Below are 26,673 nucleotides of genomic sequence, written 5' to 3'. Positions count from 1 at the left end.
TTCTTCTGGTCTTCATTTCCTTATGAAGGCTCCCGTATCCCACAAAGCTTATATTAAATAAACGTGTCTGCTTTCCTTTGGTTCATCTGTCTTTTGTCACAGAGCCACAGCTGAGAACCTAAGACGGGTAAAGGAAAAGGTACTTTTCCCTCCTGTACACTTGCTCAATAATAGGCCGAGGAAAGAAAAACACATTTAGGAACACTATCGAGGTGCTTCCCATTGCAGACTTCTTCCTTGAGGACTCCGGGTAAAGATGATACTAAGACCTGGGAAATTTAGGAAAAGCTCTGCTTAGGGGAACGGAGGTTCCCAAACCCTGGTCTGCAGCCTTTACTAAAGCCCCAGGATCCTTCCATGGCGAACTCATGTCGATGCTGCTCTCAGTGGCCTCAGTCGGTACAAAAACATCTGTTCTCGTGATAGAAATGGGTCTGCGGTCGCTGAGTCCTCCGAAGCCAGAGGCCATCCTAAGAGGCACTGTTACCCCGCAGCCCCCAGCTCACAAGGCAGGCAGGAAAGGCTCAACAGACACTCAAAACTGACACCATCAGTACAGAAGCCCTTTGGACTTTCTTATCCCAAGCTGCCTTTTCTTACCCTTGGACTTGGGGTGAGAGTGGGACCTAATAGTATAAATTGCCAAATCTCAACTGACTTGTAAAAGTTAGAGTCAGAAGGAGAATCTTAAACTAAAGATAATGCAAAATTTAATTCTCTGCCAAGCTAACTTTCTACTTCAAATCTGTAAGAGAGCCACTAAGAAGAAGGGAAACCAAAAAGGCTGGAATGACGATTTTATGTAATAAGATTCCTTCCCTTGTGTCGCCCTCTGTTAGAAATACTAAAGTGTGAATGGGTGAACGGTGAGTGAGAAGAGGAGGTAGAAATTCCAGAAGTCTGACAAACACCATGCTTTCGGACTGTCCTTGGATAACCACAAATCCGCCCTATAATAATCATTAGAATGACAATATAAAAGTGGTTCGCCAATATTTGAATGAATGACAGAACAATGCTTCTCAAACTTTAAAGTGCAAAGAAAACACCTGAGCATCTTGTTAAATGACATATGGATTCAGTGGGCCTGGGGTGGGGCCTGAGCTTGGGGATTTCTAACAAGCTCCCAGGAGAGGCTGGTGCTGCTGGTCTGTGACTGCACTTAGGGGACGAGACTGTAGACTTGATCAGATTTCACACTGGGCCTCTTTCCTTCTGGAAAGTGTTTAGGCTGCATAAAACAATGTTCTTTTCTTTTTCTTTTTCTTTCCTTTTTTTTTTTTTTTGCTGAGGAAGATTGGCCCTGAGCTAACATCTGTCACCGATCCTCCTTTTGCTTGAGGAAGAGTCACCCTGAGCTAACATCTGTTGCAAATCTTCCTCTATTTTGTAAGTGGGCCACCACCACAGAATGGCCACCAACCAGGGATGTAGGTCTGTGCCTGGGAACCGAACCATGGCTGCCAAAGTGGAGCATGCCAAACTTAACCAAACTTAACCACTAGGCCACTATGGCTGGCCCATGACGTGCTTTTCTTTCCAAAGTTCCATGCGAACACCCATGCTTTCCCCCAACCCCCAACCCCACAAATATTCACACATATTTTTAACAATCCAGCAGTTCTTACAAGCCCCTTCCAAAGCCATCAGGAGATTTTACCTCGTTCGTAATCTGGTTGCTGAGTTTTGCATGAAGGAGGCTGGGAGTGTCTGTCACAGCCGTGTACTTGAACGACTGGGGATGCTGACGGTATTTACTCTGGATCCGCACACAAGAGGGAACAAGAAGACTCGGTGAGGTATAAAACCAGAAGAAGAAGCAGGCCTTCAAGCATTAGTTATGAAACCTCACTTGGCAAAGGCTGCTAGTTTGTCACTCGGAACCCAGCCCGTCACCCGCCCTTGTGACCTCAGAACTCAAGGGGATGAAGAGGCAGGGGCGAACACAGGATGACTGAATCGGATGCTTGTCAACGGGAAAAGAAGATCCGGTCCTTTGCCACGAACGTGAACACGACTATTGTAAATTTGAGTTTCGCTCTCGACCTCTGTTCTCTGGAGACCCAGGGCTGCTCAGCTTCAGGGGTGCACCAGAAACCAAGGTGCAGCTTTGAAAATACAGCTGCCTGCACCCCACCCCGGGAGACTGGGACTCAGTAACTCATCAGCAGGCCCAGGCCTCCGTATTTTTTTTTTAAAGCTCCAAAGGGGATTCTGATGCACCACTAGGCTTAAAAACCGCCCACTTCCGAGATTTCACTGGAAAAGGAAAGCACAGAGCTAAAACTAAACGCCCACAGGGATGCCAATCCTGCTTCCTCAGGGCTCCTACTCAGCACGTGAGCCCATCTGACGCTCCCGGGCTGGCCGCTGACAGACTGGTACTTCCAGTGCCTTCCATCATGCCTCCTGTCCTTGCATCTACTGTGAACGGAAGTCTAGAGCCCTCTCAGGGGTGAGCAAGATTCCTCGGGAGTTCAGAGAGCTTAAAATTCTAGATTTCTATATTTTTAACCAAGAAATTATCACCAAGCTTAGAGCAACCATTTTAGATACAGCCATCGGAGAAGCACAGTGCTTAGATTAGTGCTAATCCTCACATAAGCTAAATGTGAGAGGTAAGAGTATCGCCATTTGATTGATTAAGAAGTTGAAGCTCAGAGAAGGCAGGTGACTGGTTTGAGGTCACACAGCAAATGAGGGCTGGACTGGAATTTCAGTCTCCATTTGTTGGTTTCCAAAGCCAACATTGCATTGTACCACAGGGCCACTTCAAAGGGACTCTAGGAAAGTACATCTTATGAGCCACTGATTCATTCTTATACGTTAATAGAGGAACTGACTCGCTATCTGCAAAACTGTCTCAAATGGCATCTCGTCTGCACGGAGATCGAGTAAGAAGAGAGGCCGGGCGAGAAGAGAGTCCAAGGCCAACAGTGTAACGTCTAACTCGCTTCAGCAATAAGAAACAAGCTATTGGCTGTGCAACAACCTCCATGGAGGAAAGACACGGGACACCCACCACCCCCTGCAGGGTCCCCGTTACCTCGCTGATGAGCTCTGACGCTTTCTTTCTCCCTTCAATCTCCAACGTGCCTGGAATGACACAGGCAACACCTCGCATGAAGTTCAGGTCCGAGCGGTACAAATTCTACAAGCAACAACACAGAGAATCAGAAAAGCCAAATTCACGGCACAAGGAAGCAAGGAGAAGCTGGAGGACCCACGACAGGCCAGCATCGTCATTGGAACTTAAGGCCGAGCCGGTCTCTCCAGATGCATCACAGTCAGCACACGAAAACTGCTTCTTAGTAAATGCTCATTAGGGAAACAAAAATGTGGGTCAGAAGGAAATAATTCTGCTGTCACTTGTCTCAGTAGCTGTTTGAAGGACGCGAGGCGGATTTTTATGCTAATGTGGGCTATCAAAAAATAAACGCTGGAGCGCATTGCGGTTAGAAAGTCAGCTGTCTCGGGGCAAATGTGGAAACGGTTTAATAGGTCTTCTAAAACAAAACCCAGCAGCAGAGGGTGGCATTAATTAATTATGGGTTAAGAAAGGACTAATAAATGAATCCGGAATAATCTGGCAAAAGCTTGTCTGAGTCCGTGCGGATGGGGGCGAGTGTATGTACCTATGTGATTTGGGCTGACAGTTTAAAGGTCCCCAAATTCATTCCCCTTCAGCCACCAAGGCACCCCCTGGGCGTGCTCCCTTCCAGTCGCTATCAGACAACAGGCAGGGCAAATGAGGGCTCTGCTCTAGCGACAATGGGCCCCCGAGCCGAGCGTGGTGGGTCCCCACTCCTCCAGCTGCTCTCAGGTTCCTGACAGTTTCTGTCATTCAGTAAATGCTGTACACAGGTGTAAAAGTTGAACAGATAACAGACACCCAGGACTGAGCTCTGCTCAGCTCGCAGGCACTGCCAAACCAGGAGGCAGGCTCTGTGCGGTGCTTGCTTCTCCAACACAGGCCCGTTACTTGCAAATTGCACAGTATGGAAACCCAGCAAGCTGGGAAACAAGGTGAGCACAAAACAAGCGGTTGCTGCAGGTTGGGAAGAGACAGCCTGCATCCCTGGGAGTGAGGAAATCCTTAATGCTCCCCACCCTCCCGGGCCTGCCTGCTTCAGAAAACAGGCTGCACGAGCTAGAAATGCACATCAGAGGGCCTGAAGGCCCCCAGGACTCCTTGAGAGGACCCAGGAAGGACCTTGGGGGCCCTGACTTCCCTGTCCTCCCAGACACCCTCCTCTGCCCGAAGTGGGTCGGTTGCAAAGGCGCTCTGAGCAGCACCCCCCGCCGGGATATCTTAGGCCTCCTCGGAAGATGAGTGGCTTGGGAACATATGCAGCACCGAGAGGAACCCCCAGTCCAATCTGAGGCCAGAAGCAATCCCACTGCCCAATCCTGAATGTGCAAAACTGTGAACGTTGAGGGCATCTTCGTCAGTCACCATCTAAGTTCAAGTCACCCCCCTTTCTCATTCATAGGTGTGTGATCTTGGACAAGCTACGTAATTTCTTGAGCCTCACTACAATTTCTTTGTAAAATGGGCACAAACTACCAATATAGGGTTCCTCTGAGGATTAAATGTGATAATGCATGAACGCGCAATGCTTAGAATTCAGCAGAAATAATCAATGGTTGTTATTATTATTAGATCTGTGCAATTGTGCTTGTTAAGAGCTAGGCAGGGACATGGGTGCAGTGTTTCAAAGGGAACCCCAGGTTTAGGACTCCTCACTTCGGAGCCCCCCACTGAGCCAACAGGAGCCGGCAGGTCCCTGCCTCATGGTGGTATCTGAGAGGAAGGGGCCCTGAGAGAGAGGCCGATCCTCCTTACCTCGCTTTGCAACTTGTGAGCTTTCTTGGCACAGCTGAGCCTCAGGTCTTCCGCCAAGGAAGTGTACTGGGGGAGCGGATGTCTGTAGTCCTGGTCGCTGGCCAGGCTCTGAGCCTTCTTGGCATGCACCAGGGTTACCATGTCCAACGGCAGATGGAACTGCGCCTTTGAGTGTTCAAAGCCTTTCTTGTAATTCACCTAGAGGGGCAGACAGATCAACAGCGGCTATTTCAAAGCCACCATTTGCATCAGGACCATCAGGGAGAGCAACTGCATTGCAATTGTCCCAGGTAAGCCTGGGGGATGGTCTTGGCAGGGCCAGTGCTCCTATCGAGCAGGGACTAGCTTAATAACCAGGACTGGTCTCCAGGTCCTGACACTCACACCCCAGCTCGGGGAGGTCATTGATTTGCATGAAGAAGGCCCATGGTTCCCCAGTCGGGAAAAATACGGAAGTGCAAGGGACAGATATAATGTCAAGGATTCCCTTGCTCAAGTCTTTAGACCTTCCCGTTTTCCAGAAGCCAGAGGATTCATGGCTAACCTGCACCCTGCCACCACAGTTTCTTCCCATCACCCTCTCAAGTTCAGATTTTAGACACCAGGGTGTCTCCTCTCAAGCTAGTGTATGAAGAGCTTTCTCAAAGCATCAGATGACCTCCGAGGAAATCCGGGAGCCGGGAGCAGGGGAGCGATACTTGGAAAGCCAGTTCTGAACGATGGGGATTCCCAAGAGCCCAACGTGCATCGTGAGGGAGGACGGGAGAGGCCCATTTCCAGACCACAAGCTCCACTACAGACCTTAGAGGAGCTGTCTGAAGGTCTATGAAGCACACTCCAGGCTATCTGGGGAGTCAGATGCATACTCTCCACCTCTTCCTCCCCCATCCATCCTTCCCATTGCCTCCCTGAAACCCCAGCCACTCCTCCCTAATCTCCCACTCCCATCTCTGCTGATCCTGCCCTCGCCCCCAGCATAAAGCCAAGGACAATTCACGTCTAACCCCCTAGTCTTAGGTCAGCACCCCAGGACAGAAAGTGGGAAAAAACGTTAGAAACAAGGAAACTGAGGCAGAGAACAAAATGACAGAGAACACATGAAACTATGAAAAGAGCAAGAGATGTAGAGCTGGCTCCATGTCCTGGCTCTGTGCCGTTCTAGCTGACCTTAAGTTAGGGACTGAGCCACTTGGTCTAAGTATTCTCATCGGTAAACCAGGATGACCAACAAGATGAAGTTCCGAGAGATAGTTTGATGGCTAAATGGGACATTGCATGTAAAAGCATTTGGTCCTCTGTAACATGTTGGACACATTAGATTTCATCACTACCATTAGCCAACTCACATGTGTGCAAGAGGACAGTGTATTATACACACGTGTGCCAGCATTCAGAGGGTTGAAATCAAGGGTTACAAACTCAGATGCCTCCAGAAGCCAGACAGGGAGCATAGATGACTAAAGGAGGAAGCAGGGGAGGAGGGGGCGGCTGCACAACCAGGGCAGCACAGATCCCTTCGAAATGGAGCTCTCGGTAACGAACTTCAACTGTAGCCTTGAGGAATCCAAGTCTGGCTTCTGGCCAGAAGTCTAAAACTTCTGCATAAAATTTTCCATTTTTAAAGGTTTGCAATTCATTCACTCTGTAGACCAAAACACTTCTGCAGTCCAAATCCAGCCCACAGGTCCCCATTTGCGGCCACTAGGCAAAATCATAGAATGTCCAGCCCGGAAGGGAGCTAAGGGGTCCATGAACCTGACCTCTCACTCGACCGAGGAAGACGCTGGAGCCCAGAGAGGCCAGTGGACCTGACAATGCCACACAGCCAGTTCGGACAGAGCCGCTCCCCACAACCAGAAGGACAAACGACATTGTTAGGTGGGGGGCTCCCAGCTCTGTGGCATTTTCTCCCACTTACTTCACTCTGCAGCGAGCTCGCATACACGGAATGCGCGAGGCTGATATCATCTTCCAAGCTCCGGGAGCCGAGCATCTGCCCTTTCATTTTCTCAAATGCCTCTTTGTATTTGTACTAAAGGGAGAGAGAGCAGGAGAGAGTAACGGCTCAGGGACAAGGGACACGGAATGGAAGAGGTGGGTATTGGGCGAAAATGTTTTGTTCTTTTGACAGTAACTGGGTGAGTTAAAAGAAAACGCACAGGAGTCGTCAAAAGGCCCGTTCTTTCATATGCAAGACTCCCAATGACTAAAGGGCTGGATATGAAATGGCAGGACGTGTTAGCACTCGGGCGGCCCACGCTGGAAGAAGGTGGGTGCATTGTTAACGGTCTCTTCACATCGACTCGCTTTAGGAAAACGCTTGGTGGCAGGTGCATTTCATCTGCCCAGGGTCCATATTTACAGTCCAGCATCTGGCTTTGTACTGTGGCTAGGGGATTTTTTGTTGAAACGTATGTTCTTTTCCACTGGTCATTATCTGATTGCCCTAACAGTTGGGAGAGGAGAAGATATTATCCACAGGCAAAAGAAGGCAGGGGTTAGGGGCGAGAGGAACAAAAATTGGTCAGTGTCAAACATTGCCACTGTAATGGAGGTGGATGCTCACATCACTTATGATTTCACCAGAAGCCTTTGCTGCCTGGAATGGAATGGCATCCAATCTCAGTTTATACCCGCCGTCTCGAAGTTTGCTCCAGGACTCCTTATAACGTGTCTGTTGGGAAGATGCGCACAAATAAAGACCCTCATGTGACCTGGCAGTTTCCTAAACTCCCATGACCAGAATGGAAACCTGGTTTGTTGTGGGGTTTTTCCTCCAGTTGGAGTTAGCGATCACTGTGGCTTAGCAAAAACCAACTGAGAGCCGGATCCTGCCTCATGCCCACCCTTGGAGGGGACAGTCCTGGGGGTCAGGGTTAAAAAGCAAGAGCTCTGGAGACCCAGAGAACCAGACTGCCCTGAGCAGCAAGCTGATTGGAAGAAGGAGGCATGAGGCTGTATTTGCACAGCTCTTTATGCCGGATGAAGAGAACTCAACTGTCTCTATCCTCAACTGTCTCTATCAGAGAGCAAGAAAGCAGGGAGCTGATGGAGGTTGTGGAGGGGAGGAGTCACGTCCCCCAGGGCTCTCCTTGGCAGGGCCGCCAGATATACTCACCAATATTCTGATGCTCCCATATCTCAGTCCCTCAGCACAAATGCCCTTTGCACTGAGGCAGTTTTCCCAGTCTCATTCTCATAAATGAGCTTGACTCTTCTGCAGGACCGGCTACCTAATTTGCAGGGCCCAGTGCAAATGAAAATGTGGGACCCCCCCCCCGCCGTTCAAAAATATTACAAATTTCAAGATGGTGACAGTAGAGCATTAAAACAAGCTCTGGGCCCTTCTGAGCACAGGATGCTTCTGAGCAGAGGATGCTGTGCAACAGCACAGGTGCCCTGATCTCCCGTAATTCAAACGTGCCCCTCCCCACCAGCCTCACCTCGCTGATATTCATGGCATTCAGCTTGGCCAGCAGGACTTCCGGGAGGTCGGCTGTCTGTGTGTAATGATGCTTTATGCTTTCTCCTTGTTCCTTGTATAATCTCTGTGGATGCAGAGGGGTTTTGCATTAAACCCAGAAGCTTCCCCCACGCAGCCATCAGCTAAGTTACACTCCAGGAGCCAAGGGCGCTGCCGCTGCCACCTCCCCATAGAGACAGGACCCCGGGCGCTCTGCCTCCACCTCTGTTTCACAGCTAGTGTGGTGACATGCGCCTCATCCTCTCCCAGCTTCTGTTTCCCCGCTCAGAACATGACAGGCTGAAACTTTCCTCTCAGTTAACACTCCACTTGTAGCCTACTGCTGAGATGGGTGTCAAATGAGAAAATGAGGTCTAGCGAACATCCAGTAATTTTGTTATTAACTATAAGCTATGAGAGGGCATCAAAATTCAGAAGGCAGGAGAGAAGATGGCTCTGCCACAGGGGAGGTTTTCCCTGGACCTACTTCAATCCTCATCCCATCCCATCTCAAGGATTCTTGTGCTAATAAATGTCCCCTGGGTGGGTCTGGGGACCCGGAACTCTGACTGGGGCTTATGATATCCCAGTTCTTAGCAATAACACATGGAGCCGGCATCAACCACCAGAGAAAGTTTCTAAACCGGGCTTTTCCATCCCAAATCTTATTAGATGTGTCCAAGTTTCTACGTATCACAGCAGTGCCCCCTAGAGTTGGTTAGGGTAAGGAAGAAGCAGGTATTGTTTTTCTTTGCACAAAAGTTCGTGTTTCTCAGAATTCAATTTGATTCTGATGGGCTGATTATCGAGAAATTATAAATTCCTAAACCCGTAAGTATGTACATCATCCAAAAACATACTCTGACAGGCACTTGGGACATTTCAGAGTGCCTGGTGAATAAGGTACAACCAGAATAATTTGTTCAATTGGGAAACAAGGGAGAGAATTTTGAAACCCCTCCCTCCAAGGTTTGTAAATTTTCTTCGTGGCAGGTTGAATGGTTTGAAGATATTTTGAAGGTGTGTCTGCCCTTTACAAAGATCTGTGGAATCTCTCAGTATAATCAGGCAAACAGGACTAATTTATGTCCTAAAGTCAATTTTTACAGGACTTCAACATTCAGTTTAGTCTCCAATGAACCCCGTGCTAAGAGGACTAAAGGCCAGATCTCGGTTTCACATTATTAAGGGAATATGGGAAATCACTTGAAAGTTTAGTCTAATATGTAGAAATCAGACCCAAATCATTTTCAAAGTCTTTGGGAAATTCAGAAAGCAAGACTTCCTGCCCTTGAGTCCCAGGAAGCCTTAAGCCTGGCTTCAGTGTTCCAATTAACAAGAATGTCACCCAAAAGTTCCAGTTCTGAAAACAACACTTTAAAACAAAAGGAGCAGGGAAAGGCCCCACCACAGACAGATCTTTGAGACACACGAATGAGAAGGGATGAGACAGCGTCGGGGCAGTGGGGTGCTGGAGCCCCACTTGGCATTCTAAGAGCAGTAACACCCCATTTGCATCCTAACGAGGAAGCACCCCCGCTAAGGTGTGCCTCAGCAAAGGACAAGACGCTCCTTCATCCTTAGAACAACAGAAGGAGCAAGCCAAGAACCCCTGGGCTTCAATCGCAGTGTTGAAAGAAGAGCCCACTCTCAGAGTCATAATGTAGATACACTATCACGTACATCCACTGCTTGGGTATAACTAATTCTGGCCTGGACCATCTCCGGAGTGTCTTTAATACTGGTAAACTTCAAAGCATCCGGATGCTGACGGTACTTCTTCTGTTGAGCAGAAAAAGATCAAAGCTGTGAATTTTGTGCTGCGCTTTCATGCCATTTGAAAGAGAAAATCATAGGTTGCTTGAGATTAGAGTGAATTTGTGAACATAATTATTATTCAGCTTCCTCCATCTTTATATCCTAGGTGCCTTGGGGTTAATATTTGTTTCAATTTAAGAATAACCTCATGTCAATTAACATTAAAGTATTTCTACCTGGTGCAAAGAAAACATCTCAAAATTAGGTTATACCAGTAAAATACTGTGGGATACACACTTAGGAAAGAATTCTTCTTATAGGCTTCAAATACTGTCTCGCAGTTGTTTACATATCTTAGTTTGGGTCTCCCAAGCAAGAGAGAACAGTCATAGTTACGTTTATCAATTGAAGCTTTCTATTTTCCTTTTACAAAAATACTTAGCAGAGAATATCACAGTCAAAACCCCCGCAATTAATAGTCAGTGATTGTATACTATCCAATCATTTTAGAATCCAGTTCAGTTAACACACACATTAATTCTTTAAAATGTTACAATAACAAGCAAAAGGGTGCTAGTATTGAAAGGAGTAATCACAATTCGAAAGACACTGAAAAAAATTACAAAAAATTCAAATGCTGGCAAAGACCTAGATGCGCAATTCTGACTCTCACACTCACACTTAAATTAATTTCTGGCTATTTTTTAAAATCAAAGTACATTTCCAGGAGACTAGAACAGTTGCTATCTTAATGGAATTATGAAGTGTAGCTTTTCTCAAATCAAATAATTATTTTATAAACACTTCTTCATTTATTGGGTTGGATTTTTGTATAGTGGGTTGTCTTAAGAAGATACAGATCAATATCCAACCAAATGTGGCCCATCACCTGTTTTTGTAAATAAAGTTTTATTGGAACACAACCATGCTTATTCATTTATGTGTTGTCTCCGGCTGCTTTCATGCTACAATGGCAGAGTTGAGTAGTTGCAAGAGACACCATGTGACCCACAAAGCCGAAAATATTTACTATCTGGTCCTTTACAAAAAATGTTTGCTGACTCTTGATTTAATTGATAGGTGTGTATGCATTTGTCACTCTTTCATCAGTGCCTGGCATTCTGTTGGAAAATTAAGAGGTCAGCTAATTTGACACTAAACTGGAAACATGCCAAACGGAAATGAGACGCTTGGGAAAAGTTGCTAAAAGATGTCTTGCCTTTCTGAAGTTTGAGGATGGGGATGAAGCATGGAAGATAAGCAAATTTGTTGAGTAAGTTTGTAAAATGAGGTGGAAAATTAAGATCACAGTGTGATAAATGGTTCTAGAAGGATCCGTTGGCTGCCAGACTTAGATGCACGAAGGAGTCATCTTGAAGTCTCAGTTATGTGTTTGATGGTCCTTATTCTTCATGTCCTATTCTGAGTGGGCCCCATATTGAGAGTTTGGGATCATGAATCCTCAAACTTCAGTGTTTACTCCTGTGAGTTTCTCATGTTCATCCTCCTAAGAGAGCCTTTCCTTAATTAGACTGAACTCCCTGGGGCAGTACAGTCTCCACTGGGCTCCCAAGGTCTTCTGAGCCTTGAGTTTTGACTAACCTTCCTAAAAATTAGGCCAGTCTCGGAGAGGCCACTTTTGAAATCAGCTCTGCAACGTGTCAGGTGACTAGAACACTCTCCCATGGGAAAATACCAATGCTGGGCAGGTGTGTTTGAAAAAGCAACGTAGGCGTCTGTCTAACTATACATTCAGTAAGAAAGTCTCCACCTGGAACCAAAACAAGGTTCCAGGTGGCTCATCGCCAAGGCTGAAGTCTTCTGGGGCTATGGCCATTATGCTTTCCTCCCCACCCAGAAAAGTCCAGGAAGACCAGGCTACTCTGAAGGCAACTAAACAGATGCTCACTTGCCTCTGAGCAAGTCCCTCCCCAAACAGACATGAACACAGGGGGATGTGGGTTGTTCGAGGGTGTGCAGCCTCTGTGTGAACATGAGCCAACACCAACTCCCTGGGGTGTCGAGGCCAGTGGTTCTCCACCTTTTGTCAATGTCTGGAGACATTTTTGGTTGTCACAACTGGGCAGAAAGTGCTGCTGGCATCCAGTGGGTGGAGGTCAGGGATGCTGGCAAACATCCTGCAAGGCCCAGGACAGCCCCCACAACAAAGAATTATCAAAATATCAATAGTGCTGAGGCTGAGAAACCCTGATCCAGTCTCTAAAACATCTGCCCAATGAGACGCTCCAAAAATGTGAGGAAATGTCTCTTTTTATAAGCCGTAATGCCTCTGGGTCCAGCTAGGGTGGCTACAAGTAGACAGGAGTGAGATTTAAATAGAAGCGAGACTCCCAACGAGGAAGCACCGTGTCACATGTCCACCACCACGTGAATATTCAAAAGCTGTTTACACTGTGGCAGAAAAAGAGAGAGAAATTTGCGTAAAGTCACAAAAGGGCTTTCTGGGTGCAATCAATGTATCTTTTCATCATCTCTCCCATGTTGCATCATTACAAAGGTAAGTTGGTGGGTAGCAATTGAGCTGCGTTTGATTGTCATTATTATTCATAATATCATTTGTCATCCACTTTGTTTTTGCCAGGGCTCTATGGGCCCCCACTGGTGTGTGTTTGGTATGTGGTTTCCCTCTAATTACCAGCCCTAGTCTGGGTTTTGAGGCCTTTCATGTAGCTTTGCCTTTTTCTTTGCCTTTTGAGGGGAAATTATTTTAATTTTATACAGAAATGCCGCGCCTAATGCAGCCAGGCCTGTTGCACGCTGTCGGGAAATCTCACCTCGCTAATGAGTTCTCCTGCCTTCTTCGCCTGCTCCACATTTAATGACCCGGTGGCGACCCAGCCCGTGCCTTTCATCCACTTCACATCTGCCCTGTATTGGTTCTGACAAAGGAGAAAGAAAAAAAAGCGGGCCATTGTTGGTGCACAGACATTTAAAGGGCTATTAACGGCTCCCCAATGTAGCCTTGGTGCCAGCTGAGCCAAATTAGATGCCACTTTTGTCTTACCCATTTCTGCACAGTCACAAGTAGGGCTCCAAAATGTAAATTAATTTCCCCTTTAATTGGCGCCGTCGGCCGCTGGCGGCCTCGGCCACGCCCAGCACCACTGGGGGCAGAGCGGGAGGGGTGGACCCGCCTTGTCCCTCGTTATAGCCTCACTCTGCCTCGGCAAGAGGAGCGTCCTCATTGTCTGCTTTCCCCGTTTTCTTGTTTAAAACGACATGCAGGGGAGAAGAAAATGAGAATTCACAACAGAACCCAGGTGGGGAGCTATTTGTGGGAATTTCACAAGCCATCCAGGCTTCCCGCGGTGCCCATGCCTTCCTACCACCTCGGTGCAGGTGCCAGGCGGGGGAAGTTCTCATTTCTTTACTTGCCACTGAAGAAGTCATTTTAATGGAAAGCCATGTAAATGGACACTTCTCTAAAACTGGCATATCACCTGTCTATCCTGAAACAGCCTGACCTGGAAGGGTGTGTCTACACTGCGCCCACGCACCGCCCTGTGGAACAGTCTGGCTGCCCCAACCTGCCTTCTCAGTTCACCCACTTTCTTGTATAAGAGTCAACAGAAGACAGAGGAAAACAGAACTAGGTTGTAAGATTAGCGAGCTGCTCATTCTAGAAATGGGGTTCCTAAAGTTGGTGCCGTCTCAGAGATGTTCTCCCAGGGCAGGTCGCTGTGAAGAATGTTACAAATATATTTCCCCCCGGCAATGAAAAGAAACATGGAAATCATATGTAGATCAGAGTTCCAAGAAGAGAAAAGTAGCTTTATGATTTTCTGTTTGGTAGGATAGAATCTAAAATGGGCATAATTTGAGTAAAAGTTAAACCACCAGGAAGCTAAAATGTTTCCCCTTAGGGATCAAGAAACAGGTATGTCAAAGTATAAATTGTTGTCTTGAGGGCTTGGGGAAACCTTTGCACCGACACTAGCACACACACACGCATGCACAGGCAGAGCTTACCTCACTCTGTAGACCGTAGGCCTTCTTGGCCCATTCTACTTTCATGTCGGTGGGCAAAGCCGTGAAGTGATGCGACGCCGTCTTATAGCCTATGTCTGTGGCTAAATGCTGAGCCTTGCGGGCGTGCGCAAGGTGGATCATGTCCAGGGAGACGTGGCATTGGGCTTTGGTGTCTTCGAATCCCCTCCTGTACTCCAGTTCACTCTGCAGCTTAGACATGTGCAGCGAGTGGCTCATCTGCGAATCTCCCTGGGCACCCTTTGCCCCAATGAGCTTCCCTCTGGACCTCTCATAGTCCTCCTTGTACTTTACCTAAATGGAGGAAGAGAGCAGGGAGGTTAGAATCTCCTACAGGAATTGTTAAATTTCAAACCACAGGCATGCATGAAAGGTAAAACAAAGCCATACAACAGAATCCTATTAGAATTAGTGTCATAACAACTTTGCCTCCTTTGAACAACTGATATATTTCCTAACATCAAACAGGGAAATAAAATATGATTACTCATTATTTCCTTTTTCACCTCAGCTGCCAGAAAGCTCAGAGTTAAACTGAAGGGTCAGCTATAGGACAGTCTCCTCCCAATTTCTGGTGAAATTCCATCTTTTGTCTAAGTTATTTGAGATCACTTCCTGGATTTATTTTTAAGTATCCTATTACTTTCATAAAAGCCACTTTGAAATTCTTTTTGGTAATAGTGAGGACATTATAAATAAAAAGTAGTTATGAAATGAAAAAGACACAGAATATCCAAAATATAATTGCTGTTTGAGAAAGGAGCTCAAATTAAAGAATGACTGGGGTAGATATAAATATTTAGGAGATGGGGAGCAAAAGGCAGCATATTGACCTGAAAAAAAAATCCACTAGGCCAAGAGTAATGAGGATCATAACAAAGAATAAATATGGAAATGCTCTATAAACTGGAACAGGATACCACTGTGCGGCATCATTCTCAACCTTATCCTTGCTGTGGCCAGCAGGAGACTCGGGCTCTGCTCTTATCTCTGCCAACGACAGCAGCAGCAGTATCAACATCAGCCACCATTTACTGAACACTTCTTATGAACCAGGCATGGCATAACCTGTGCCACTGAAAGTGCATCTGCAGATCGGCTGGTTTGTAAAATGGTACCCGTTGGTGAGAGAAGGAGCTTGTGGAAGAATGCAAATCAACCACATCACCAGGCCACTGTTTAGTTCAGCTGATACCTATATACATTTATGTCTGTATAATACAGATACAATATAAATATATACACAATAAATAGATATTACATTATGTATGTATTGTGTGTGTGTGTACATTTTTTTTTCGAAGTGAGACTTTCTCAGTGAAGGAAGCAGAGTCTGACTTACATGCTGGCCTGGGCTCCTTACCTCACATCAGACTTGCAACAGACTGCACTGGGCTATAGAACACTTAAAATACATCAATTCACTTCATTTCGTCGTAACCACTTTGCAATTCCCAATTTACCAATGCGTTAACTGAGATTTCGAAAGGTTGAACAACCTGCCTGAAGTCACAATGCTAGTAGGTGACGGAGCTGGGATTTTATCCAAGATCTATCTGACCCCAGAGCCTGGACTCCTAACCATTAACAGGCCACAGCATGCTTAGAAAGTCATGGAATGCCCCTGGGCATCGTTTGTCTGTAAAATGAGCGGTTTGGATGACTACTCTTGCTACTTCCACTAATAATAAGTTTCCACTTACCAAAAACCGATATGTGGCAAGCAGTGTGGAAGGCACTTAAGAGGATTATCTTGTTGCAAGGTGGTTATACTTATCTCCATTTTACAGATTCGAACTCTGAGGCTCAGAGAGATTAAGAACCTACCCAGACCCTTTCCGACCCTCCCAGATGTAAAGGGCGGATTCGCGGTGTCCTGGAGAAGACAGAGATCGACTCACCTCGCTGGCCAGGTCCCTCTTGGCTTTGGCTGCCAGGAAGGCCAAGGAGTCGAGACGCAGCTCAAACCCTTTAGCCTTCTGGTTTTCCCAGCTGCTTTTATACAGTTTCTAAGGGGATTTAGGAGACAAGAAATCATCCTCATGTGAGAGGGCTTTCCTAGACTCTGTAACAACCTCTGTAGGAGGCAAGCACCAACTACATCTTTCCACGGAAACCCTAAGAGCCATAGAAGCCGTGTAACCGCAATACAGACAGGCTTCCTTATTCCTGCCTTAAGGCCTCTTGACACAGGGCTTCTGTCAAAAGAAGCAGCAACTGAACTCCAGAAGCCTTGAAAACTACTAGGAGTCTTCATGGAAGCCTCAGAGACATAGCACTGCACAACACACAGCAACATGTCTGAAAAGTCTGTTCTCTATCTCTGGTCACATACCCCACCCAGCCCAGCAACTGCCCCACCTCCATTCGTTTCTCTTTTTGCCCCCGGCCTCTAGTCCACTTGGGTCTTTTCCTTGCTCCTCCCATTTCCTGTCCTGCTCCCACCTCCAGATTTCACGTACTTTCTTCTGGAAGTCTCCCCTGCCTTTCTGTATGTGAATCAATTTAGCACCTGTAGCTCTTTCTAATTCCCCCCTCTACCCATTAATTGGATCAAGACCCTAGAAGCTGAGTGGAAGATATAAGGAAGGCCCCCTCCTTAGAAGACGGAGAAGGGAAAAGTTGAGACTATGTATGTTTTCGTGTCTAAGAGTAAAGCTACCCTGTGCACATTCCCCCAAGTGCTTTCTGTATATTAGCTCATTGAAGCCTCATGGCAACCCAGTGAGGAAGGGGCTAGTAGTACCCTCATTTTACCAATGGGACAACTGAGAGCAAAGAATTTGCCCAAGGTCACACAGCTAGTAAGTGACAGAACCCAGGATTAAACCCAGGCAGTTGGAGTTAACATCTGAGCTCTTACTCACTCTCCTCTATCAATACTCATGCTGTTTCAACTCCGACCCTGGACCAAGCACTGCCTCCCTACCCCTTCATATGGAGTGGTCCAAGCCTCCCACCAGCTCATTCCTATGAAAGGTTGTCCTTCCCTCCCCCTGAGACACTGGTCAGGAACAAGATCTGCTGGACTAGCTGTGTACAATGACCAGATGTATGAAACCTCAGTTGATGTATCAATATGGCTGGTGGGGTTTGTCAACCAGATGCCTACACACAGGGAAGCAGGGCCCTTGGTTGCCCACTCTCCCTTGCTGTACCTCACTGAGATTGGCAGCGTTGGCTCGGGCCTGTAAGAAGAGAGGCTCGTCTTTGCTGATGCTGTATTGATGGAGAGACTGCTCATTCCCTGCCTTGTAGGCCACCTGTTGGGAGAGAGCACTAGGTCAGGGGCAGGCGGCAGGGGTGGAGGTGGGCGGCATGGCTTGTTTGACTCTTCTGTGACTTGCACGAGAAGTTCTTTACAAAACCAACCAGACCAGATGCTGGCTGGCAGGATACGGTAAATGAGGTTAAGGCAGGAGAGGTGATGGGAGAAGGAGAAGCAGCAGCGAGGAGCTGGGAGAAGAATGTGGCCAGGGGACCAACCTGAGAACCTCTCCAAGGTTTTTGTTTTCACACCTTTCCCTTGAGAAGCCATTGACCTTCCCAAGCTGTTCCCATCTACACCATCCACGGCCACAAAAAGGAACCCAGCAGAGGGCTCAGATGAGCACAGACTCCCCACATGGGAAAAATAAGAAGGTCTCTGCCCCCTGCACCCCTATAATCAATCTTAGTGCATTTGCACATGCTGACACCTGGAAAGTGAACAGTGACCAAAACATGAGTGAATAGCTCCTCCATGAAAACTTCTCTTTCTTGCTCTTTCTCTCTTCCCCTTCCCCACTTGATTTTCCAAACAGTGGCTTTCTGCTGACTCTGAGTTATGTTGATAGCATCCTTTCTTGCAGGTGTACCTGGACCTTTGGGAAGGAAAGCTAGTACTGTCCTGGCCAGACTGTAGCAACTACAGCTCCTGCTCAGTGCAAGAGCAGAGTACACTGATGTGTAAACAATGTATGCGATGCTCATTGTTCTGCCTCCCACATTTGAGCCCAAGTGGGCATGACACACACCCATCCCACAAGCAAATGTTGTCCTCCTCCAAGATAATTCTCTACTGGCTGCAGAATTATGGAGTCTATGACAAGATAGAAGGAGAAAGAAAGAAGAAGAAAGAAGGAACTAGATAATATCGAAAGATAAAAAGGAGCAACATCAGTGGGCATCTATCCTTACCAACCAGGGGAGAAGTGTGGTGGGTGAGCAGGGAGGCCTAGCGTCCAGCTCCCAGAAACAGCCTGGAAGCCTGTGGAAAGCTGAGTGTGGCCTATATAAAGGAAAGGCTCTTTGGTTCCCAGATCGTGCCTGGGCAGCACCTGCTGTTGTCCCTGGAGGTTCCCGGGCCCATGACACAGCAGCTTGGTGGAGAAAGGGCAGCCCAGGACTCACCCCACTCTGCAGCTCCTGGCTCTTCTTGGCATGCTCCATCTGGGAGCTGTCAGCCACACTGGTGAACTTCAGCTCATCCACCCTCTGCCTGTAGTTTTTCTGTTTCCAAAGAAAAGGGACCCCAAAGTATTAGGATCGGATTGCCCCCACCACACACGTACACTTTCTATGATCCATTTCTTTTGGGGGAACGTTCCAGCTGGTCCTGCAGCTTAAACAAGACCACACAGACATGAGACAGCCTGCTCTGGTGAGCTTGTTTTAGTTGCTCCTACTGAATGGGCACTTGAATTTTCCCCTCAGTAAATCCTATATTTCACCGTGTGCCCTGGGATGTGTTCATTTTATAAATCTAGGTTTGACACAGGAGAGCAAGATGGAGGGAACTTGGACTTTGCAACCATGAAGACCAAGATCCAAATCTTGCCTCCAACTCTTTCCAGCTTCATGACCTTAGGCACATCACTTAATCACCTGAGCCACTCACACTTCAACTGTACAATGGGGAAAACAATAGAGCTGCCTCACTCGGAGGTGGGGCTGAGGCTTCAATGCCATGCTCTCCATGAGTGGAGTCCTTGGACAGAGTACGCGTTCACTGCTTTAGTCACTACTGTTATTCATGGTGCCACCACGAATATGCAGGAAGCATCCGCCCTGGATGGGAAATGCCAGGAGCCACAGACAGGAGGCCAGTGGTCAGGTGGGATTCACCCTCATAGTGTCTGAGTGTTCCAGATCACTGAGGTCTTGTCCTCATAGTGTCTCCGTCTCACAGCCACAAAATCATAGGCAAAGTTTCAAATGTACTAATTCTGTCCCCACATGGGGACTTCTTGTCCTTTCCGGAGGTTAGTTCCTCTGGCTTTTCCATTGGAGTTGCCAAAGTTGATGGGAAAGGAGGCTGCTGAGGATGGCTTGTTGAAGGAAAAGCTTCACAAGGTGGGGAGATCAGAGATGAGCAAATCCCTCAGGATCGTCAACAAGAGGGTTATGGATGAACTCAAAATAGGGATTGGAATATTGAAAACTCCAAATTTTCTCCCTTTAAGAAGAAAGAATTCTAGCGAAAATATTCCAAAGAGACTTGTAATTTCCTGTCTAGTTCCAGTGTGTTGAATGGTAAAACTCCTTCACCACATAATTGAAGGAAGTCGTATTGTCCTTCCATGCCTGGAAATTCCTGGCCATCCCAGACCCTGCATTGGTCAAATGATAAGTATTTATTGAGGAGCCAAGAATCCACCCTGTACAGGAGTCAATAGGGATGTAAAAAATGCAAAGGAGATGATATCTTGCTGGCCCTCGCGGAGTTTAAAAATTAGTAGGCACAGGAAGTGAGATAGAAATCGATGTTCCTAGGGCTGAATTCATTCCTAAGGCTGGTGAGGCCCCTCACCGCATCCCTATCCAAGACAAATGGGGCTCTGAGAATGGTCTCAAAGAAGCTAAGTAATAGGAACCCTAAAGTGTTATGCTCTTCTCTCTACCTTCTTTATTTACACATTCTAGCCTTAAATGCGTTTGTGTCTGAGAGGAGGATGAGTGCAGTGAAAAAATAAGAGTAAATTACAAAATGTGCTTTGGGGATGCAATATGGCTTAATGGTTAAGAGTTGGGGCATCAGACCACACTGGATACAGATTTCAACTCTGCTACTTACTTGAAGTGGGACTTTGTCTCACTTTCCTCATATGAAAAATGGGAATACTAATAGGATAATAACAGTGTGTACTTACATAGGGCTGATGTGAGCAATAAATGAGCAATATGCATGTACCACTCTCAAAGGGATCCATAAATGACAGCAATGAGTTCTTAATTATCATCAGTCCACAAATGGCGGCTATTATTATCGCTATTATTACCACTTGCAAGAGATATGCCGAATCAGCCTTCCTGGCCTCGAAACAAGAATCCCCTTTGAAGATACCAAAGAGAGTTCCTGAAATAGTCACATCTCCCAATGAAATGCCCTTCAAAAGTCCTCCTCTGCTGCCGCCAAAGCCGGCTTTACACGGTGTAGAGAGAAGCACCGGCTTAGAGTCGCAGGGATTTTGAAGAGTAGCCTGTCCAACGTTCTCATTAACATTAGACTCTCTGATTCAGAAGGAATCAACGCACCTCACACAGCAAACACGTTTTCCCCACATGCTAATTGACTGTGCATTACCACCCTTCTCAACTACTCTTTGGATGCAACTGCTACTTAAGGTAAATTGCTGGGCTTCTTACAAACACCTCCCCAAGAAGTTTAAGGTGTGGAAGCTTACTTCAGGATGTGCTACAGGTACACAGTGACGAAGTACCCCTCTGAGTCACACTCAAAATAAGCCTGGGGCATGGGGGGGAAGAAGCAGAAGAAAAGATTGCTCTTGGTGATTTATGGGCTGAGAACTACCAGAGGCGAGGGTCAAAGCTCAGGTTACCTCGCTGACCAGCTGTCCAGCCTTCTTGGCCTGTTCCAAATTGAGACTGCCCTCGGTCAGCCACCCGACTCCTTTCATCCATGCCAGGTCGGCCTTGTACTGCAGCTGCAAGAGAAAAACCAAGCTCTAATCGGACACACGGATGCAGGTTGGGCAAAGTTGAGGGAGAGTTAGGAATATCCTTGCTCCTGCATTGTCTTCCTAGAAGGACTGCTCCCTACTCTTTTAGACTCTTGCAGAACTCTACTTGGGGGGTGAAGCCACTGGGCCCACCTTGTAATCAGAAAAGCATGTTCTACCTTAGCGCTGAAACACCACAACCTTATCAAAAAGAGGGCTTTTCAGAACTTTTGACCAAGGACCTTACCTGCCAACCTGAAACATTTCCAAGATTTACTTACTATTTGCAACACTTGCTTCCCCTTGAATCATCGCATTACCATCTTGACTTTCACCAAAGCTCTGAGCCCCAATCCTCCATTCTCTAGTCTCCGTTGTCTCGACTGTATCTCTATCTCTACCTCCCCATCCATCCTCCCTGGGCCCAGCACATCTCAGCGGTTCCTCCTAGTCCTCTGAATTATCTACTAGACTCACATACAGGTTCAAAATCACTCTGAAAGTGTCACTGTACCCAATTGCAGGAGATGTGTGGGGAGAACCGGCAATGAGTGAGGGCTCACCTCACTCTGGAGCCCGTAGGCTTTCTTGGCCCACTGAGTTTTCATATCTTCAGGCAGCACAGTGTATTCATGCAGTTTTTTCCTGTAGTCCAGGTCACTGGCCAGAGCTTGGGCCTTCTTAGCATGCCTGATGTTCACCATGTCCATGGGCAGGTGAAAGTGGGTCTTACTCTTTTCAAAGCCTTTCTTGTATTCAACCTGAAAAGTACCAAAACAAGGCCCAGTACTTGAAGCCTGCCTTTGCAGGAATGATGTAAAAACACAAGAAAGAAGCCCAGGCTTCTACGAGGAATTGACACTCTGGACAATGTCACCCATCTGTCAGAAAGATGTGACCCAAATCCTGTAAGGTGGCAGCACCAGGGAGCCAAGGTTCCTCACTACTTTGTCTCTGGGAAGAATGCCTCCCACCCAGCCTGAATCTTTTTACCTGGCTTCTCCAGGAGGAGAACACTCTATCCAGGGTTTCTATAGAAGCTTTAAGAGGCAGAATAACAAAGCCTGGGTTCCAGAGCCAGACAAGCTTGAGTTCAAACCTCATCTTCCCTTTGTCAGCTGGATGACCTCTCAAACGTCATAGCAACTCTCAAAGGGCTCAACTTCCTCAGAGGACTTTCGTGATAAGCAAACGAAATAGTAGCTGAAATCCCTTAGTGCAGGGACTGGCATATAGCAAACACTTGATAAATGTTGGCAATGATGATGGATGGTCGTGATGATGGTGATGGTGACGGTGGTGATGGTGATTATGGTGATGCTGGTTGTATGGTGGCAAGGAAAGGTAGTGTGCTACAGTAGAAGCAGTATGGTGCCAACAAGTAAGAGTTCTGGGACCTAATTCTCTACCCCTCCACCACTGCCATTGACTACTATCTGACTTTGGGCAAGACAATCTTTTTGGCCACAGTTGCACCAACTGCAAATAGGAAATACCAATTTATTCTTGGTCTAAACTGAAGCCAAATTCTCAGTGTCTCTGTCTGCTTCATGACTATGTACTTCATAGGGCTTGTTCTGTAGGCACATCCAAAATGGCGACCCGAATGTCAACTCTCTTATTCTATTCAAACCACGGCTCCTTAATGACTCATCAGGTAATTATATCTCACTGCACCATTGGAGCATTATAAGCTGGCCTCACAGCTTGGAGCAGCAATTGTAAAGCAGAAACCCGATGCTCATGTGTCCTTTTTGCTGTTCAGCCTTGGCAGGGAAGACTTGATTAGACATCAACTCTGTCTCTTGTAACAGAACTCTCCTTCCCCAGAGGATTTTGACTAGTGACATTTACCATGGTTAATCTCCAGCCATTACAGTTGTTTACAAGCAGCGTTGTTTTGATTGGTTGGAGCCTGGATGCCCCAGTTGTTTGCTAACTGTTTTGAATACCATGTGTGTTTGCGGCCACAGGATTCCTCCAGGACATCACCACAGCACACAGGGTGCTTGCTGTCTAACTCTCCCAGAAGAATGAAGCTCCAGTAGGGAGGGACCCTTTACGTGGTATTCATTCTTACAGCCCCGGTGTCTCGCACAGGACCTTGCCCATATTTGGTGCTTGGTAAACATCTGTGGAATGAATACACGTGGCCGACACCTTTGTACCTTGATCAGGAGATGCTGATAACCCTTAGGGGCCACTCTACTCATCTATTTTAAAAGAGCAGTATGCTTTGGCAAAATATAGAAATGGAACAAACTTCTCGCCCCAGCCAGGAAAGAAATTGTAGGTGGAAGTCAATAAAGAGGTAGCAGTCCCAGGTGAAGGCCTGGAAAAACTTTATAAGCAACTCAACTCTAAGTAAAGGGTTGAGGGAGAAAAGAGTTTACCTCGCTGCTCATCTTGGCAACCTGCAGGGAGTGGAGGAGCCTCGAGTCTGTCGTTCCCATGACTTTGCCTTTTGTTTTTTCATATTCTTCTTTGTATTTAATCTTGAGACAAAGAAGAAAGTCTACTGTGAGTGAGAGAGAAACTTTGCCCTCCAAGGGCCTCTGGTTTGAACAAGTGCAGGAAGAACAGTTCTGAAAAAACACCTCCCAGTCTTTTGTGCCCAAGAGAAGATAAAAAAGTATTGCGACGTTTACATTAACAGTCATTCTTTTTTCCTGCAGGACCACTGACATTTTATGGGAACCATTTCTTATGCATTTCTGAGTTAATGAGAGGAAACCTACGTTGCTAGCGAGCTCTCCAGAGGCTTTGGCGGCCAGCAGAGACATGGCATCCAGCTTCATCTCAAATCCTTTCCCCTTTGTCTTCTCCCAGCCTTCTTTGTACTTAACCTGACAAACAACAACACAGGTGAATAGGAGTCGCTATCCATATTCCTGCCAAAAGTTGAACAGAAATTTAAAAAAAAAATGCAAAAAACAGCAAAGTTGGTTTCTTCATCTGTTTATAAAGCAGAATCTTGGCTGTTATTATCAAAATGATCACAGCAATGATTAACTGCCATGCAGGGCAGTGGTAATGGGACAGGACAGAGAGAAGACCCATGTGTCCATCCGAGCTCCACTGTTTCCTGATCATGTGACCTTGGGTAAATCACTTTACCTCTTTTAGACCTTGGTTTACCATTTTCACAAAGAATATCGTATTATGTGTCTCTGGGTTGCTGTGAGAATAAACTGGATATAATATATGAAAACAGATCTTAAGCTGGGCAAGTGCAACATAGATATAAAGTTTTAATATTGCCATGGTAACAACACTTACTGTTTATTGGCCTTTTCCTAAATGCCTTCTACTCATCAATTGTAAGTCTTCTCATTAGGCCTGTGAGGCTCGGAGACATTAACGACCTCAAATGGGGTCACGGGTTAAAAATGGTAGTACCAATGTCTAACTCAAGTCTATCCTGTACCAAAGCCCATGCCACTAACTGTGTCCCTACAGTAAATACCTCCTTGGGGTTATGACAATTGAATAATCCCATATGGACAGGGCCTAGCATAGAACAGGCATTTAAAAAATGTTAGTTCCTTTTCTTTCCTCTCATGCCCCACAAATCCCACCTAGAATGCGAAGCTTAATCACAGCCCACTTGTGACTCCAGACAGAACCTGGTGATTAAGATTGATCTTCTTAAAACTCAAATTTTCTCTGCAAAGCAAAGCAGCAGTTGGAAGTTACCGGGATGAAGATGATGTGTTTGTTCGAGAACAGACTGTACACATGCTCACATACTGAGAATGAAATTGCTATGACCAATTTATCCCCAGTGGATGACCATGTGCCATGAGACAGCAAAATTCAAAATTATAACATGATGGTGCCTTTGCTGAACCTCTCCTGTGAACAGAATAGTCCCTGCTCGTTGCCACTGGTGTCTCCATTTTCACATCTGTTACATAACCCCCACCACGTCTCAGGCATGTTGTCTGCTTACCTCACTAAAGAGTTCGGCATTGGTTTTGGCCTTCACCAGCTGAGGTACATCCTGTGGCAACGTGTAATTCAACTTATTTTTCTCATAGTCAGCGCGGTAATTCACCTGTTGGATTTAAAATAAACCCTCAGGGTAAATGCAAGTTTTTATATGGGCAGCAGGAGAATTTTGGACATAACATTTTCCTTTTCACTTTCCCCTTAGACTCATAACAGAGAAGAGTTTCCGGAAAAGGCATTTTACAAGGAAGCCTGTAATTTTACGAATGTTTTAAATTAACAGATTGAAGATGCAAAGGAAGAAAGAAACGACTGAAAGGCACACTCAAGTTATGAGTTTGCAAAAGATTTCCCTGTGGCCAACTCACTGGCTCTTCTTTAAAGCACTTGAGGGTCTGAAACTTATTTTTTTAACTTGCTGCATTGCGGACGTCTTGCTGTATGCAGGGTAGATACTCAGAGTGATTATCAAGTGCCTGCCCACATTGAAAAAAAGCCAACTTAAATCACAGAAAAAAGAGGCAACCAGACATGTGATTTCCCATGGAAGAACAGAGCAGCATCTGAGAAGCCATCTTGCCCCCAAATTAAACCTGAACCCGATCAAGTCTATAGATCCAACTACTATTTTATAGGACATTTGGAGGCCAGAGGACCATGTGAAGTCCACACGGGGATACAGTCAGCAAAGCTCCGGCTGTGGGAAACATTTGAGGATAAAGTATCCAATTTCTTTAACAACTTGTGAGAAAAGCAAAGAGATAAAGAGGAAAAGTTTAATATGAAAAGAGTCTTAAAGACATATCAACCAATCACAAAGTGTGGACCTTATTTGGATCCTGACTCAAACAAACTATAAAAAAAAAATATAGCCTTACGAGACAATTTGAATGTTGAACGCTAATTGGACATTGGTGATATTAAGAATTATTGTTAGTTTTGGTGTGATATATTAAAATGTATAAATATGTTTAAATTTTTTATCTTTCAGAGATTCATACTAAAATATATACAGATTAAATTATATAATACCTGGGGTTTTCTTCAAAATAATATGGGAGGGGGGAAGTGGGTGGGCAGACAGATGGAGCAAGACTGGCCATGAGTTGATAGTCACTGAAGCTGGGTGATGGGCACATAGGGATTTATTATGCTATTCTTTCTACTTTTGAATGTATTTGGAATTTTCCATAATAAAAAGTTTAAAGGAAGGGGCTCATTTCACGATTGTAATAAGACATATGCCACCATTAACAACAGTCAAACCCTTGGGAGCCCGATATCCAGAGGCCACAAGTCCCCCACATCTGGCTGGGCGGGGGCACGTCACTCACATGACTCAGTTGCTGGGCATTGATTTTGGCTTGAACGATCTGTGGGGTGTTGGTCACAGAGCTGTACTTCAACTTGTCAATGCTTTGCCTGTAGTTGACCTGGGTAAAAAGAGGTACAAGAAGATGTCACTTGCACTTATCTCTAAGATTTCTTTAACTCCCTCTCCCTAAACCCAACAGAGCTGCAATTCTCAAATTACTAGAAAAACAATCAAAGATTCCAATTGGAGACCAACAGACACTCCAAGCCCACAGTGAGAAAAAACAATACACTAAAGATGAGTGACTTGAACAGGCAGCTCGTAAAAGAAGTCAACTAAATGGCCAGTGAACACAGGAAAAGGTGCTCATCCACATTATTAATCAGAGAAA

The 26,673-nt window shown here is 46.2% G+C and overlaps 1 protein-coding gene across 31 annotated transcripts in view; it reads right to left on the bottom strand.

Moving 5' to 3' along the window:
• The window catches only part of NRAP (nebulin related anchoring protein), a 69,898-nt gene that overhangs the window by 17,020 nt on the left and 26,205 nt on the right, over positions 1 to 26,673 (bottom strand). For all 31 annotated transcript variants that reach the window (XM_008506721.2, XM_070598582.1, XM_070596977.1 and 28 more), the window contains 18 exons: positions 26,302 to 26,400; positions 24,969 to 25,073; positions 23,755 to 23,862; positions 23,410 to 23,511; positions 21,580 to 21,777; positions 20,897 to 21,001; positions 18,468 to 18,566; positions 17,234 to 17,338; positions 15,977 to 16,084; positions 14,058 to 14,369; positions 12,863 to 12,967; positions 9,993 to 10,091; positions 8,290 to 8,394; positions 7,413 to 7,520; positions 6,765 to 6,878; positions 4,847 to 5,044; positions 3,047 to 3,151; positions 1,661 to 1,759 (listed from right to left, as the gene is read on the bottom strand). In XM_008506721.2, coding sequence (XP_008504943.2) covers positions 1,661 to 1,759; positions 3,047 to 3,151; positions 4,847 to 5,044; positions 6,765 to 6,878; positions 7,413 to 7,520; positions 8,290 to 8,394; positions 9,993 to 10,091; positions 12,863 to 12,967; positions 14,058 to 14,369; positions 15,977 to 16,084; positions 17,234 to 17,338; positions 18,468 to 18,566; positions 20,897 to 21,001; positions 21,580 to 21,777; positions 23,410 to 23,511; positions 23,755 to 23,862; positions 24,969 to 25,073; positions 26,302 to 26,400 — 2,274 coding nt within the window. The remainder of the gene's footprint in view (positions 1 to 1,660; positions 1,760 to 3,046; positions 3,152 to 4,846; positions 5,045 to 6,764; positions 6,879 to 7,412; positions 7,521 to 8,289; positions 8,395 to 9,992; positions 10,092 to 12,862; positions 12,968 to 14,057; positions 14,370 to 15,976; positions 16,085 to 17,233; positions 17,339 to 18,467; positions 18,567 to 20,896; positions 21,002 to 21,579; positions 21,778 to 23,409; positions 23,512 to 23,754; positions 23,863 to 24,968; positions 25,074 to 26,301; positions 26,401 to 26,673) is intronic.

Source organism: Equus przewalskii, chromosome 1, assembly GCF_037783145.1.
Source record: "Equus przewalskii isolate Varuska chromosome 1, EquPr2, whole genome shotgun sequence".
NCBI classification, from domain to species: domain Eukaryota; kingdom Metazoa; phylum Chordata; class Mammalia; order Perissodactyla; family Equidae; genus Equus; species Equus przewalskii.
This window is presented reverse-complemented; position numbering and strand designations above follow the sequence as displayed.